The sequence below is a fragment of the Schistocerca nitens genome, chromosome 1 (assembly GCF_023898315.1).
Source record: "Schistocerca nitens isolate TAMUIC-IGC-003100 chromosome 1, iqSchNite1.1, whole genome shotgun sequence".
Lineage (NCBI taxonomy): Eukaryota > Metazoa > Arthropoda > Insecta > Orthoptera > Acrididae > Schistocerca > Schistocerca nitens.
Genome location: NC_064614.1, coordinates 683,236,661 through 683,251,617, shown reverse-complemented (window position 1 = coordinate 683,251,617; position 14,957 = coordinate 683,236,661). Strand labels below are relative to the sequence as shown.

Here is a 14,957-nt window from a genome sequence, read left to right as displayed (position 1 = left end):
AGATCTTATGGGACCAAACTGCTTAAGTCATCGGTCCCTAAGCTTACACACTACTTAATCTAACATAAAACTAACTTATTCTAAGGACAACACACATACCCATGCCCGAGGGAGGACTCGAACCTCCGACGTTGTCTTTGACAATTCAGTCTTCTCCACTTTCATTATACCTTCCGTTTCTGATGATACTAAACGCTAAGGTTATCAGTATTATTCTTATTCTTAGAATTATTCACTGTTATTATTTGCATTGCTAATTATAATTGTTCCTATAATAATTTCACAGAGGTACGTAATTGAGAATGTTATGTAAAACTTTTGGAAATGTGTTGTTCCTGATCCGATGTAAGAGAGGTTCTTATGGCCCTCAGCTCATCAGACTGAATAAATAGATCATGACTGCCAGTTTCTTTGCTTAGAATGTCTACAATCTGGCTTTCATTGTTTCGTTGCGATATTGTCTATTGGGTCTGATGTGCAATGTGGGACAACTTTGCCAGTTTTTGAAAGCAACTATATAATTATGGTGTTCTGCTAATTTCCTGAATCGCACGCACAAGACATTTAATAATTACCATTTTGCGTGTTTTTTGCATTGTTATGTGTTTACAGAACGAATCGATGTTTTTGTTTTCGTGTTGGGCGAAATTATTTTTTTTTATACCTGTAGTCTAAAACTTAGTGTCACTCCCTGCCCTTTCATATCGTGTAAAAACAACTTTTTTGACTTAATAATGCATATATTTATCTTTCAGAATTATTTTTGTATTAAATTTTAGCTTGCTTTTAGGGTAAATAATATCAGGATAGCTTTCGTTACGAAAATTGGCACCTCAAGGTCATCCCATAGTCCTACAGTATTACCAATTAATGTTTGTTTCAAATACTAGTAGAAATTTCGAAAAAAGTTAGACATCTCTATTGTTATAATGGAGTATTTTCCAAAAGAAAATTCTTCTTAGCTGCTACGAAAAAACGTAAAAATAAACACTACAAGAAATTTTGAAGAAAAGCATTTTATTACTTCAGACTGTGGAAAAATAGAATCACAAACATATTTGGACTGAAAATAATATATGAACATTCTTGAAGTTTATCGATGCTTGTGCTACATAGTTTATGTGAAAACATTAAAGTATTCCGAGATAAAAAATAAAATATCTGAAGAGTTCTGAAACTGTTCTGCCTGTGTAACGAAAAATGTCGTCGTTGGACCTTGTAGAAACCGCCAGCGAGAAAGTTGTTACGAAATCCACGACATTAAAATTGATAACATCTGAGACATCATTATTGTATTGTGTCACGTATGAACGAATTTAATTTACGAAGACCCGTGCTCAACAGCGCGCGATTATGCCGCCGCCAGGATTTTAATTCCGACGGCTCGCCTCAGTACGACTGAAAACAGCCTTTCCTACCTCCTGAAACATTTTTGGTTGCCGCTCTTACTAATCCTTCGTCATTGCACCCGTCACCCAAATCGCCCATATAGCTACACAAAAGTCACTGTAGGTTCTTTCATGCCAACATTTCCGTTGAAGTCGAGGAAAATAATTTTTGCGTGTAATTTTGTGAAACCCAAGTTTTATCGAGGTGTCCTACAAGTATATTGTCATCAGCACGCAGCAAGTGCATATTACACAAAGCTTCTTCCTTGTTGCTGCAATGTCTCGGCATTCCATTAAAATTTTGTATCTATCACTATACTTCCTGACTCGGAAACCAAGTGAACGGAGAAGACAAAGAAAGGAAGTCTCTGAGCCAAAACAATTAGTTTTTTCACAGGGATCACTCTGCATTTTCCTAGCCGTCTGATACTCTCCTCCGTCATAGTATCAAATCACAGGTAGACGCTCTAATATTTGGCCAAAATCATCTAATTTCCGTTTTTATTTATATCCCTTTCTTGGAGGGTGACTACACATCTTAACATTAGAGAGTCAGCCGGTGTTACTACCCTGTTAATACGGTATACCGTGGGTTCGGAAATACTAAAAGGTTTTCTTGTCATTCTATGAACTTGTGCGAAATTTGTATTATTTCTGGTTTCTTTTTAGATCAGCAAAAAATCTTCAGTACGTTCAATACGACGAGTATAGATTGTTTCCGGATGTCATTTCACCCTTCATACACAGCGATCTGAGAAGCGCTAATTGTAGGCCCTTGCTCCTGCATTTCGCTCACTACCAGACACAAGTCAATACACCGTTCCACAGCAGCCGGAAACCACACGTGAACACACGAAATCACAAAAGAAACAAAACATTCAGCTGGCGCCAACATCAGTGTACATGCTGTAACAAAGCTATGAGACGCACGAGTGACTGTGAGTCGTATAATTTATTGTACCTTGAAGCTTGATGAAAACGTTACCGTGCAACTTTGCCAACGTAGACTTTCGTAAATTTCTTACATTTTTCCGCTATTGTTCAGATCTTGCGTTTTCGTTTTGTTTTTCAAAATGCCAAGACGCTTTAGGAATAAGCTAAGAGGCCGTAAGTAGTTCTGCGAAAGCTATGATGATATTAATCTGCTACTTGCTACCTCCACAGTGGTAAGGAAATAAGCAGTGGGAAACGAGATGTAAAATGCTTCCATTCAAAACATGATGACGCCAGACTGCGTAGATTAGTGATGAGGAAGAAGGGAGCACAACGAGTTTTTGTGGGTTATGTGGAGACGGATACGTCGAGTTTCGTAATTACATATCTTAGAACAACTGACAGAGGGAAACGTTTTTATTTCCCAAATACACTATGCTTTTGTGTAATTCATTAAATTAACTCCTCTTACAATGGAATATGGGAAATTTTACATTTTCTGATAAAAATTTAAGAATTTTCTTTGAAATGTGTGACACTGGTTTTATAATGTTTTGAATACTTACATGTACCGTAATATGTATTTCCTACAAAAAGTGTTCATAACTTAAATAATCTTTTCACTCTTAACTTTTTGGCGTTTTTCCTTGCCCAACACCGTTGGTAAAGATGCCCCGTTTCTGAAGTAACTTTGCCATTGTTGTTTGCACTTTTCTGATGTATAACTTGCCATATTTCTAGAGAATTTAATGATGGTTTCGTTTTCGTACATAGACCTATCAGTTAACATAGCAATTGAAAGAACTGAAAAAAGTGGCAAAGTTGTCCCAGTTGATGTTACCGGTGCTTCAGTTATTCTAGTTAATGTGTATTTACTCTGTTGTAACCAATTTCATCAGATTTTATTTTTACAGCCGCAGCATTCAATGCCTGATATTTTCGTATGGATTATTAGTGGAGGCAAGAGGATTGCGTACCAAAGGATTCAGGCACGAAACTTGGTCCATTCCATCGTCGATGAAGAATGTGGACGCGACTGCGGCAAAGTTCAAACACTTTTTCTCAGGGTGATTCATTTACTGACAGCATGTCTTTTCGTCAAATATCAGCATGAAATAACTGTTAAAGAAGTCATAGTTATATGTAATACAGTACCTGGAAACTTTCAGGCGCGGATCCTCCTCTGCAGGGAGTGGGAGGTCGTAGTTTGTTACTGCCTACCCCCCCCCCTCCTCCCCCCCCCCCCCCCACACACACCTCAATATCTTACCATAGCAGTCACACACCCTTTTAATATACTGCAGATGCCTACAGTTTTAATTATATATAATTTTTTACTGACTTTGTGCATACTATGGTATAGATCGCCTGCCTAGGTAATAATCACTGCTGATTTAACTTCCTGTTTTTCAAACAATTTTTCATTTGATCAGAGAGCTGTTGTTCCAAACTTGTGACCACTTTGTTCCAGCTCTCTTTTTTTTTTTTTTTTGTTTTCTCTGGAGATGGGAATCAAAAACCGTTTTTTGGAACATATTTCAAAATTTCATTTTATTCAATTTTGATTCCATATCATTACTGTCGTGTTATATCCGCTCCAGAGAGACTTCCCCTGTTGAATGTTCAAAAATTCACTGGGCATACGTTGTTTTCAGTCAGCGAAAACAGATGACCAAAAAACATCATTCTACTGTACGGTTTCTGATTTTTACATTAAGTTGTTCAGTTGTCTCATGCAAAAAATGGTTCAAATGGTTCTAAGCACTATGGGAATTAACATCTGAGGTCATCAGTCCCCTAGCAAATGGTTCTAAGCACTATGGGAATTAACATCTGAAGTCATCAGTCCCCTAGACTTAGAACTACTTAAACCTAATTAAACTAAGGACATCACACACATCCATGCCCGAGGCAGGATTAGAACCTGCGACCGTAGCAGCTGCACGGTTCCAGACTGAAGCGCCTAGAACCACTACACAGCTGCCGGCTGTCTCATGTAGATCTTCATTATTTCTGTTCGTGTAGTTTCCATTGTGTTCCATTGGCTCCAGCATTTTTCATTGTATTTTCCTTTTTCTTTTCCATGTCTTCTATTTCGCATGTCTTAATCCAGGCGGTCTGCTTCATATTAACAATCTGGCTTCATTCTTGTAACATAATGCTGTGACTTTGCTTGAGGGGAGATGATCTGTTATTGAAATTTGGGGTATATTTATATTTGCTGTTTTTTTTCTGCAGTTTTCTTCCAAGTGTTGATTTTTCTTGTTGCAATTGCAAAGTCTCGTGGCAGTATTGCAAGACTGTCAGCACAAACAAGTAGGGTAGTTTTGTCCATCTGTATATCACTTTTATAAGGATGTGGCTTGATATTACCATTTACAAACAACAAAAATAACATAATACATATATACATGCACTGACATATTCACACATCTGTCTGACAAGGATAGGACAGGTAGTTGGACATAGCCTTCGAGTAGGAACCATCACAGCATTTGCCTGAAGTAATTTAGGGAAACCATGGAAACTTAAATCAGGATGGCCTGATAAAGATGGAACCTCCATCCTTTTGCATAAAATGCTAGTCTGTTTAAAACAGTGCTACTTCATTTGCTTTTTCCCTATTGCACATTTCTGTTTTTCAAGCAAGTTATTTAATTATGTAAAAGGGTAGTGCTACACTTTTCATTAATTTCTCACTCACAGACACTGCAAACACTTCACATACAATACACCCATTGTTTCATAATTAACACTAAACATATTATCAGGACCATAGCGATGATGTCTGGTTTTCATTTTGTGTTCTGCAACTTTCCACTTGACAAACTGGAAAACTGAGTCAGCATCCCCCTAAAGTGTGTGAGATGTTCAACTCACCAAGAGAATAAGGGGTTAGCATTATACATTGCATATCTTTGAGAGTAAGCATCCCATGAAAAAGAAAAAAAGAAGGAAATAACATAGTGTGACAGTGTTATTTGAAATAATAATGTTTTATTATCATTTTTATTGTTTGTATATACTACATTTTTTACCGAACCCGTACTCTGTATTATTTATATCCTTCAGTGTTTAAAATGGATTGCTTAACAGATGCTTTTTGGCTACCTTTTTTAAATGAGTGTGTTTTAGTTATCCCTCGTCTCCTTGGGCAGTTTGTTGTACAGTTTTACTCATTGGCAGAAAATGCTGTTTTGAGTTTTATTTCTATTCTAACCAGAACATATAAGTTCAGTCTGGCTAGTGCTCTATGGTCAAAGAAAGAGCTGTGTGTGCAGTAATTATCACATTATTTTTCATGTGTACAACTGATTGAGTAATGAACTCATGTGGTATAGTTAAAATCCCTGGTATTTTGAACAGGTCTTTACGATGTTCTTGACTACTGTTTGTCACTATTATTCTTATGACTCTTTTCTATAATTTGTAAACTGTGTTCATATTGTTTACATTTGTTCCCCAGAAAAGAATTCCACAGCTAAGAACTGAGTGTACATATGAACAGTATGTAACTAAAAGACACTGGTTGTTACACACTGATGGCAGAACATACTAATGACATTCTGTTTGCAAGTATCATTGTGTGTTCACATCACTGCAACTGATAATAAATATTCATTCATTGAAATTCTGTGTTTATTATATTTTGTGTTTATTATATTTATTTAATTATGCCATTTCCCCTCCTTGACCTGAAATGCATATAACTTGTTTTCTTCATATTAATCGTCACTTTATTGCATATTGACCAATTGTAAACTTCTTTGTTGGTGTCATTTGCTTTCTCTGCAAAGAGCGCTGTTGTTTTCCCAGTGATTATAATATTGCTGTCATTGCCAAGGAGAAATGTGCCCCATGACTAATGCTACTGAGAAAATCATGGATGTATACGAGGAACAGTAGTGGCCCAAAGACGCTGCCCTGAGGAACTCCTTGATATTTATGTATTTTTAATCTAAGCACTTTATTAAAATTTTGGACTTATTTGAGTACTGGTATATGTTATCTGTATTCTTTATATCCTATCTGTAAGGTATATTTGGAACCAGTCATTATCTACATCTCTTACTCCTAATGCTTCTAGCTTATTTAGTAGAATCTCACAGATAACAGTACCAAAAGCCTCAGAAAGATCTAAAAAGATTCCTGTGACACATTAATATTTTTCAAGAGCATCAAGTACAGCTTTTGTGAACTTTGTTCTACCACTTCAGCAACCAAACAGTGATTCACTTAAAAGGTTATATTTATACATTAATTTGCCTCTCATAATTGTGTCTCTTATTTTTGAGAATGGTGACAACAGGGAAAATGAGCCAATAGTTTTCTATGTCTTCTGCATCACTTTTCTTTAGCAGAGGTACAACTCTTGTCTGGAAATTTCTCCAATGTGTGTTATTCATTTATTATGCTTCTTAAAGGAGCTTGCATTGTTACAGCACATACCTTGGTATTTCATCTAAGACTACTGACATTTTGTTTTTTACGTTTTGTACAGTTTTACTGACTTAGTAGTGACATCATTGTTCTTAGTGCATAATTATTCACAGGGGATAAATTTTTTTGGGAGTTTTTGTTGTAATTTCTCTGTAGGCTATTTGAAAAGTAATTATTCACATAGTTTTATAAGTGGTGTGGATCATTTAGGCCTATTATTTTATGCCACACCCTTATCATTTTGTTATTATGGCTTTGTTTGTCTCTCCCTGTTTCCTTTTTAAAGACTGTACACACTGTTTTACATTTGTTTTCTGAATTGTGTGTTATTTTCTCATGAAACAACTTTTTTTGCATCAGTCAGCAATTCATCACAATACTCTTTGTACCTGCAATAGAAATTTAGGAATATTGGCTCATTATGACTCTTTTCCAAGGAACTGGCATATGTAGGGACTTGGGAGGATTTCTTAATACCAGCTGTTTTTGTGAGAGATTGATACTGATGTTGGTAATTTTGGAAGTTTTTTTTTTTTTTTTTTTCAAAATTCTGTTTAAATAATGTCAAGAACTTACAAGGAGAGGACACCTACTTATCATTGCCAAATTCGTCCAAAACTACTTATCAATTGTCTCTTTGAGATTGTGATTAGGTAGGGGTGTTTGAATCAGCGGTAAGAGATCAGATTCATTTTGAAAGGGTCTCAGGTTTGATTCTGCCCAATGGCAAATATTTTTGTGCTCCTTGGTAGTGCGTACACTGCTGACATCACCATTAAGTGCAACATTATATAGATTATTTTATTAATTTATATAAGCACAAAAAGTATAGGCATAGGATGAAATGCGGGTTAGTTGTGATGTCAGTATTGTACGCATTGCCAAGGAGCACAAAAATATTTGCTGCTGGGGGGAGTCGAATCCACACCCCTTTCAATACCAATTCGTTCTCTTACTGCTGAGCCAGACACCATTTCCTGAACATATTGTCACAGGGACAATTGATAAGTTGCACATGGTGACAGATCTGTATCAAAATTCCTTTCATTTTCTAAATGCTTGGCCATCTGAAGTACCCACTTGGGGCACTTTCATGCCCTACATGTTCCATCAATTTGGACGAATTCAGTGACTATGATTAGGCACCCACTCCTTGTTAGAAAATTTTGAAATGACATTGTATACTTCAACACAAATACAGTTTGCTAGTTTCCTTGAGAAATCTTGAATTTTGACAAATGTTTTTTGTATGCCTGAAGTTCAGGTTTCTTTTTTCATACCTGATTTTACTGTTATTGTTCGACAGAAATGGTCTGAAAGACCAAGATCTTTTACAGTTACACCAAACTTTTCCCTGTCTGTATTTGTGGCTACATGGTCATTTACTAATGCAGCCCCGTTGCACTATTGATCAACAGCGACATACCAAAATTTTGAAGGTTGTTTTTTATGAGGATGATGGTGCTACTAGTTTCATTTATGATATTTGTGTTTATGTTTGTCTCCACATAAAATTATGTTGACTTTTATACTTGAGACTTGACCTAGAACTTCTGTTAATTTATTGGAAAAAGTGTCAATTTCCACTGTGTGTTTGATATGCACAAAATTTCATTTCTAGATGATATAAAGTCCTGCTAGTTCAACAGCTAATATTTCATTGTGTTTGTGTTCACTGACTGTGCTAAGGTCACATCTTGATTTAAATTGTGTTCCTTCTGATATAAGGGCATGGTCCCCCACTTTCTGAAGTGGTCTTAGAGTAAGAGTCTATCATTTCATACAACAATAATGCTACATGTTGGCTTTCTGGGTCTCTAAACCAGTGCTAAGTGATGCAAACTACAGTGCCATTCAAAGTCTGGAGATTAATTTTTTATTGCTTGGTATGTTTTGATGTAAGATTGTTAAATCTATGAAAAGTCCCAGGCTAATTTTTCCAATAGTTTCTTTTGTTATGACAGTTAGTGTGTGTGTCTTGTGAGTAATTATTTCAGAATTTTTTGGAGTGCTGCAGACTTTCGTCATGGGATGTCTGGATTTATCCTAAAGAAGATCTTACCTTTGACAACAGATATTTGACCATGCATGCCTTGAGATCATCCATCACTAATAAATACTAAATTCTAAAAATTCTTCTTATACCCATCTGCAGCTGATCATTTATTCCACATTTTTTGAGTTCTTCTTGCCATTCTTGCATCACCTTTCCAAAGACACAATGGAACAAAATAGGCCACAGATCATCTCCCTGTCTAACATATCTTTGTACCTCAAAAACATCAGATATCTCCATTAATAAGTTTTAAAATAATGATAATATAGCCCAATTTGTTTGCACCAGTACTTTCCTAACATAATAATAATTTGTTCACAGTACTGTAAATATCCTGTATTAAATTTATCTTGTAATTTATTGTGTTCTTTAGCATTTTCGAGACTCTTAGTTTCCATATGGAAAATTCTATGAAAATTACCTGTAAAATTTTAGATATCGATAAATGTAAAAATGTAAACACTTCTACTGAAGTGTCTTTTTAGGGACATGGGACATAACCTCCGCCCCCACCGAGACCTTCCCCCCCCCCCCCCCCCTGGATCTATGCCTGCTTTCAGCTCCTTACTTCTAAATTGTTACAAATAAAAGCTTTGTGTTGGTAGTGTTTCGCCTGTGACCACTGTGGAAACTACGGACAGTAGCCAAGATGAAGGACTGTAGCATTGTAGAAGTTATTGGCAAGAATCCTGAATTCAAAGTCTTACATGATTTTTCCGCAGCAAATAACTTCAGTGCCTACTATCACTTATGATTACATGAAACATAGAAACATTCATTGCTTTCTTTGCATTACTCCTATTTCTTGGACACTCTTTGTGCTGGAGGGAGCTTGCTTCACCCACTCAGTGTAGCGATCAGTTTCTATCAGTGCCCAAGCAAAGGCTTACCAGTATCACAACATTATAATATTTCATTGTTAGTAACATAGTTATCCAAAAATTCCTGCTCAGTACTATCGTTAAAACAAAGTAAGTGAATCACTTACGAGGCAACCGTACAGTAAAAAATAGTAAGGGTATTTCAGAACCTAAACTGGTCTACAAGTGAAATGGTTTGTATAACAATTTGTATTATTGTTCCTTGAAAATGATTAATCAACTGTAGAGACTAAATTAAGTGGTCAATCTGCTCTACATTTTCACAATTGCCAATACCTTTGAAATAATAGTTCTAATTTGGTTTGATAGCCTATGTCATTTTGCAGACAATGTTGCATCTTATCTCTCTCTCTCTCTCTCTCTCTCTCTCTCTCTCCCTCCCTCCCTCTCTTAAAAAAATTTCTGATAATTATTACAGAAGCATTGAACATAAGCAGAAGAAAACTGAAGTGTGTTAAGACTTTGGACAACTATTGTTTTCTGTCCAGCCACTGGAAACCTGAGCAATCAAATGAAAATTGTGCACAGTAACAGCAGCATTGTAGTCATTGTTAACTGCTGTATTGCAGTTCACTGTGCTGCATACAATCCTTTTGTGCTAGAATGAATGTGTCCTGACTGTGACTGTTTCTCAGAACAGAAAATTCATTACCCACAGTAAGGACACATCCATAGTTTAATAACACTCTCAGGCACTAGCATGAGCATTTGACGAAGGATCTTACACATCAATTTCATCACATGTGCCTCCAGTACTAAGAATCATAGGCAAAAGTGCAGGTTATGTTCCACCAATAAAGAGGCAAGGATCACTTTATCCCACCGATCTGTTTTGACCATGTATGTTGACGTTCCATTTGCTTGCCCACCATACACCACACTTGTGGATTTTAGTATGTGTCAGGATTAATATTCAGATGGATTTTTTTTTTTGCTGGTGCTGGAACTTTTGCTTGGGATTTGGATTTTGTTAATATTAACTTTTAATATCTTGTAATCTACCTGATGAAACACACCATGTACTCAGTATAAATGCTAGACACAGATCGCTTTTTTCACTGCTTGTACCCATAATTGTCACAGAGCACAAGACAAAGTTTAGACTCTACTTGGAATTGTGATAGAAAACAACAAGAAATATACTGCATTTAATTATGCATTCCTCATTTCCTGTAATAATGTGAGACCCATCATACTGTAAAGAAATTACATACAGTAAAGGAGTAATGTAGAGAGACATGTGAATCAAGAATGTGTGTATCTGCTATGTGCTAATATTTTTAATATTATATTCTTAATGACATCTCCATTAATGAAGTTAAATATATTTATTTCAAAATCTTGTTTGTTTTTCCAGCTCCCTGGAAAGAAGGGTGTTGGTCCTAGTGGATGGGCTATTCAATCAAAATTGCAGATGTATATGTGGTTGGGAATTCTTAAGCACAAGAAAAATTGTTTCAATGGGCTTCCAAAAGGCTATGAAATATCACATGAAATTCGAAATGCTGAGAGACCAAGAGCACTCCCACCGTCTGTCATACATTATTTAGAGAAATATGTAAGTGGATTATTACTTCCTATTTTTAAGTCCTAATGTTGTCCAAAGTGGATATAGTACTTACAAATGCCACCTCACATCTTCAGACTAACTCTTAAAGTGGGGTAATTTCTCTGATATTTCAGCTTACAGTAATTGTTTTAGTTGTCAGTTGCTCCAAGAATCATGACACACCGTAATGGATTATTATGTGGAATGAGACAGTATATTACAAAGTCAGTGTTCTGGATACATCTTCCAAGCATTTCAGTGGCAAGTAAAACATGTTGTTGATCTTAGACCTATTTGTCCCACAATTATAAAAAATTAAATAACTTCCTCATTTAACAGTTCAGTATAAATCACACAGTTCTGTATGGTATCACTAGTTATGAAGTTGAGGTATGGAGTAAAATGAGTTAGAAAGGTATGATTTGAATTTGTTCTGACTGAAGAATACTGAAACTTATTGCACAAACAGTACACACACATGGAAGACAGGGTACAATACAATTAGCAACACACGAGTGGCTGGTGGAGCCTTGACCTCTGACCTATACAGACATTAGTTCCAATAGGAGGCATATCTGACAGGCTGCACATGCAACTGCTGTTGTATTAGCAGGCATGGTGACATCTAGTGGCCAAACCAAGCACAAAATTCACCTGTGAACTATGAAGTGGTACATGTACATGACTGGTAGCTACAGCAGATTTCATTATTAAAATGTTTTTTTATTTGTTACACCATTTATATATCAGGATGTGAAACAAATACTAACAAAGAGATAGAGGGGCTGGCCAGTACTTACCTCAGCTCAGTACAGCCGATAGATACACAAAAAAAAGAACCGAAAAATTTATGTTCCTAGCTTTCGGAACAAATGTTCCTTCATCAGGGAGGAGAGAGGGGAAGGAAAGGGAAGAAGGGAAAGTGGATTCAGGAAGAAGGGAAAGTGGATTCAGTTACTCACAACCCAGGTTATGAAGCAACAGGGAAAGGAAAACAGGGAGGGTAGCAAGGATGGAGGCATGGTTGTCAGAAGGAAGCCAAAGATATTCTACTGTAAGTACTGTGCCAGCTTCAAACCAAAGAGGATGCATACAGAAGTAAAGAGGTATATAGTATAAAGATAAACACAACTATGTAGGATGGAAAGATGCATGAATGGCTAAAGAGGAAAGGGAAAGAGGAGAAGACTGAAGAGTAAATGGGAGTGAGGTTGTTTAACGTAGGTTCAGTCCAGGGGGATGGCGGGATGAAAGGATGTGTTGGAGTGCAAATTCCCATCCCCGCAGTTCAGAGGGACTGGTGTTGGGTGGGAGAAGCCAAATGGCACATACGGTGTAGCAGGTTCCTAGGTCCCTAGAATTATGCTGGAGGGCATGATCCGCTACTGGGTATTGGACATCTCCTAGGCGGACAGTTCGTCTGTGTCCGTTCATGCGCTCAGTCAGTTTAGTTTGTCATACCGATGTAAAAGGCTGTGCAGTGCAGGCATGTCAGCTGATAAATGACATGTGTAGTTTCACACGTGGCCCTGCCCTGAATTGTGTATGTTTTACCTGTAGCGGAGCTGGAGTAGGTGGTTGTGGGGGGATGCATGGGGCAGGTTTTGCAGTGGAGTCGGTTACAGGGGAAGGAACCACTGGGTAGAGAAGGTAGTCTGGGAATATTGTAGGGTTTAACAAGGATGTTACGGAGGTTAGGGGGGCGACGAAAGGCAACTCTGGGTGGTGTGGGGAGAATTTTGTCAAGGGATGGTCTCATTTCAGGGGTTGACTTGAGAAAGTCATATCCCTGGCGGAGTAATTTGTCGATGTATTCGAGGCCAGGATAATATTGGATGACAAGGGGGATGCTTCTGTGTGGTCTTGGGGTAGGAACATTGTTGTTGGACGGGGAGGAATGTATTGCTCGGGAGATCTGTTTGTGGACAAGGTCTGCAGGACAGTTGCAGTGGAGGAAAGCACTGGTCAGGTTATTGGTGTAATTATTGAGGGATTCGTCACTGGAGCAGATACGTTTGCCACGAATACCTAGGCTGTAGGGAAGGGAGTGTTTGATGTGGAATGGATGGCAGCTATCAAAGTGAAGGTACTGTTGTTTGTTTGTGGGTTTGATATGGACAGAGGTGTGGATGTGAGCTTCAACAAGATGAAGGTCAACATCCAGGAAGGTGGCTTGGGTTTTGGAGAAGGACCAGGTGAAATTCAGATTCGAAAAGGAGTTGAGGTTATGGAGGAAATTAAGGAGTGTTTCTTCACCATGAGTCCAGACCACAAAGATGTCATCTATAAACCTATACCAGGCCAGGGGAAGCAGCTGTTGGGTCTTCAGGAAAGCCTCCTCCATGCGGTCCATGAAGAGGTTGGCATAGGACGGAGACATCCTGGTTCCCATGGCCGTTCCCTTGATTGGTTTGTAGGTCTGGCCTTCAAAAGTGAAGTAGTTATGGGTGAGGATGAAGTTGGTGAGTGTGATAAGGAACGAGGTTTTTGAAAGTTCTTCAGGTGGGCATTGGGAGAGGTAGTGCTCAAGGGCAGAGGGACCATGGGTATGTGGGATGTTTGTGTAAAGGGATGTAGCATCTCTGGTGACAAGAAAGGTTTCAGGTGGGAGAGGAGTGGGAATGGATTTGAGGCGTTCTAGGAAGTGGTTTGTGTCTTTGATGTAGGATGGGAGTCTGCGGGTGATAGGTTGGAAGTGTTGGTCTACCAGAGCTGAAATACGTTCTGTTGGGGCTTTGAAGCCTGCTACAATGGGACAGCCAGGATGGTTCTCCTTGTGGATTTTGGGTAATAGGTAGAAGGTAGGGGTACGTGGCTCAAGTGGAGTAAGTCTATGGAAGCTGTTGTGAGGCCTTGTGAGGGACCTTGGATTTTTAGGATTTTCTGCAGCTCAGTCTGGATGGAGGGAATGGGATCCTGGGTAACAGCTTTGTAGATTGAGGTGTCGGAGAGTTGACGCAGTCCTTCTGCCACATACTCCACATGGTCAAGTACCACAGTTGTGGAGCCTTTATCCGCCGGGAGGATGACAGTAGAGCGGTCTGTTTTCAGCTCCTTAATGCCACCGGATTCAGCTGGGGTGATGTTGGGGTTGTCGGGATGTTCTTCAAGAAGTACTGGGAGGCAACACTTGATGTGAGGAATTCCTGAAATGTCTGCAAAGGATGGTTTTGGGGGAGGAGAGGAGGATCCCTTTGAGAAGGTGGTCGGAACTGTTCTAGACAGGGTTCAACACTGGCTCTAGTATTTGGGGGCTGTGTTTGGGTAGTGAAGTGATATTTCCAGTTGAGGTTCTGGGTGAATGAGAGGAGATCTTTAACCAGGGCAGTGTGGTTGAATTTAGGTGTGGGGCTAAAGGTTAAGCCTTTTGATAGAACAGATGTCTCTGGAGGAGAGAGGGATCTGGATGAGAGGTTTAGAACTGAATTGGGACTGGTGATATGTGGCATTTGACTGTGGTTATAGTTGAGATTTGGTCTGTGTGGGGTATGTGCTGGGATGGGGAGATTTAGTAGGGTGGCTAGGCTAGGTTTGTTGGCTATGAGGGGGTTTGTTGAAGGTTCTGTTGTGGTTGGTGTTTGTGAGGGATAGGGAGAGGGACCCCACTTCTTAGGTGTTACACTAGCACTGTGGATAGTTTTTTCAGGTGGTGTGTGGCAAGGAACTCAAGTTTGCAGCTGGCTTCTAGGATAATGTTCCTGAGTGTGTTC

The 14,957-nt window shown here is 38.4% G+C and overlaps 1 protein-coding gene across 1 annotated transcript in view; it reads left to right on the top strand.

Moving 5' to 3' along the window:
* LOC126195117 (otoferlin-like) overlaps positions 1 to 14,957 on the top strand; it is a 376,779-nt gene that overhangs the window by 160,777 nt on the left and 201,045 nt on the right. The window contains exons 16-17 of the mRNA XM_049933641.1: positions 3,236 to 3,388; positions 11,056 to 11,256. Coding sequence (XP_049789598.1) covers positions 3,236 to 3,388; positions 11,056 to 11,256 — 354 coding nt within the window. The remainder of the gene's footprint in view (positions 1 to 3,235; positions 3,389 to 11,055; positions 11,257 to 14,957) is intronic.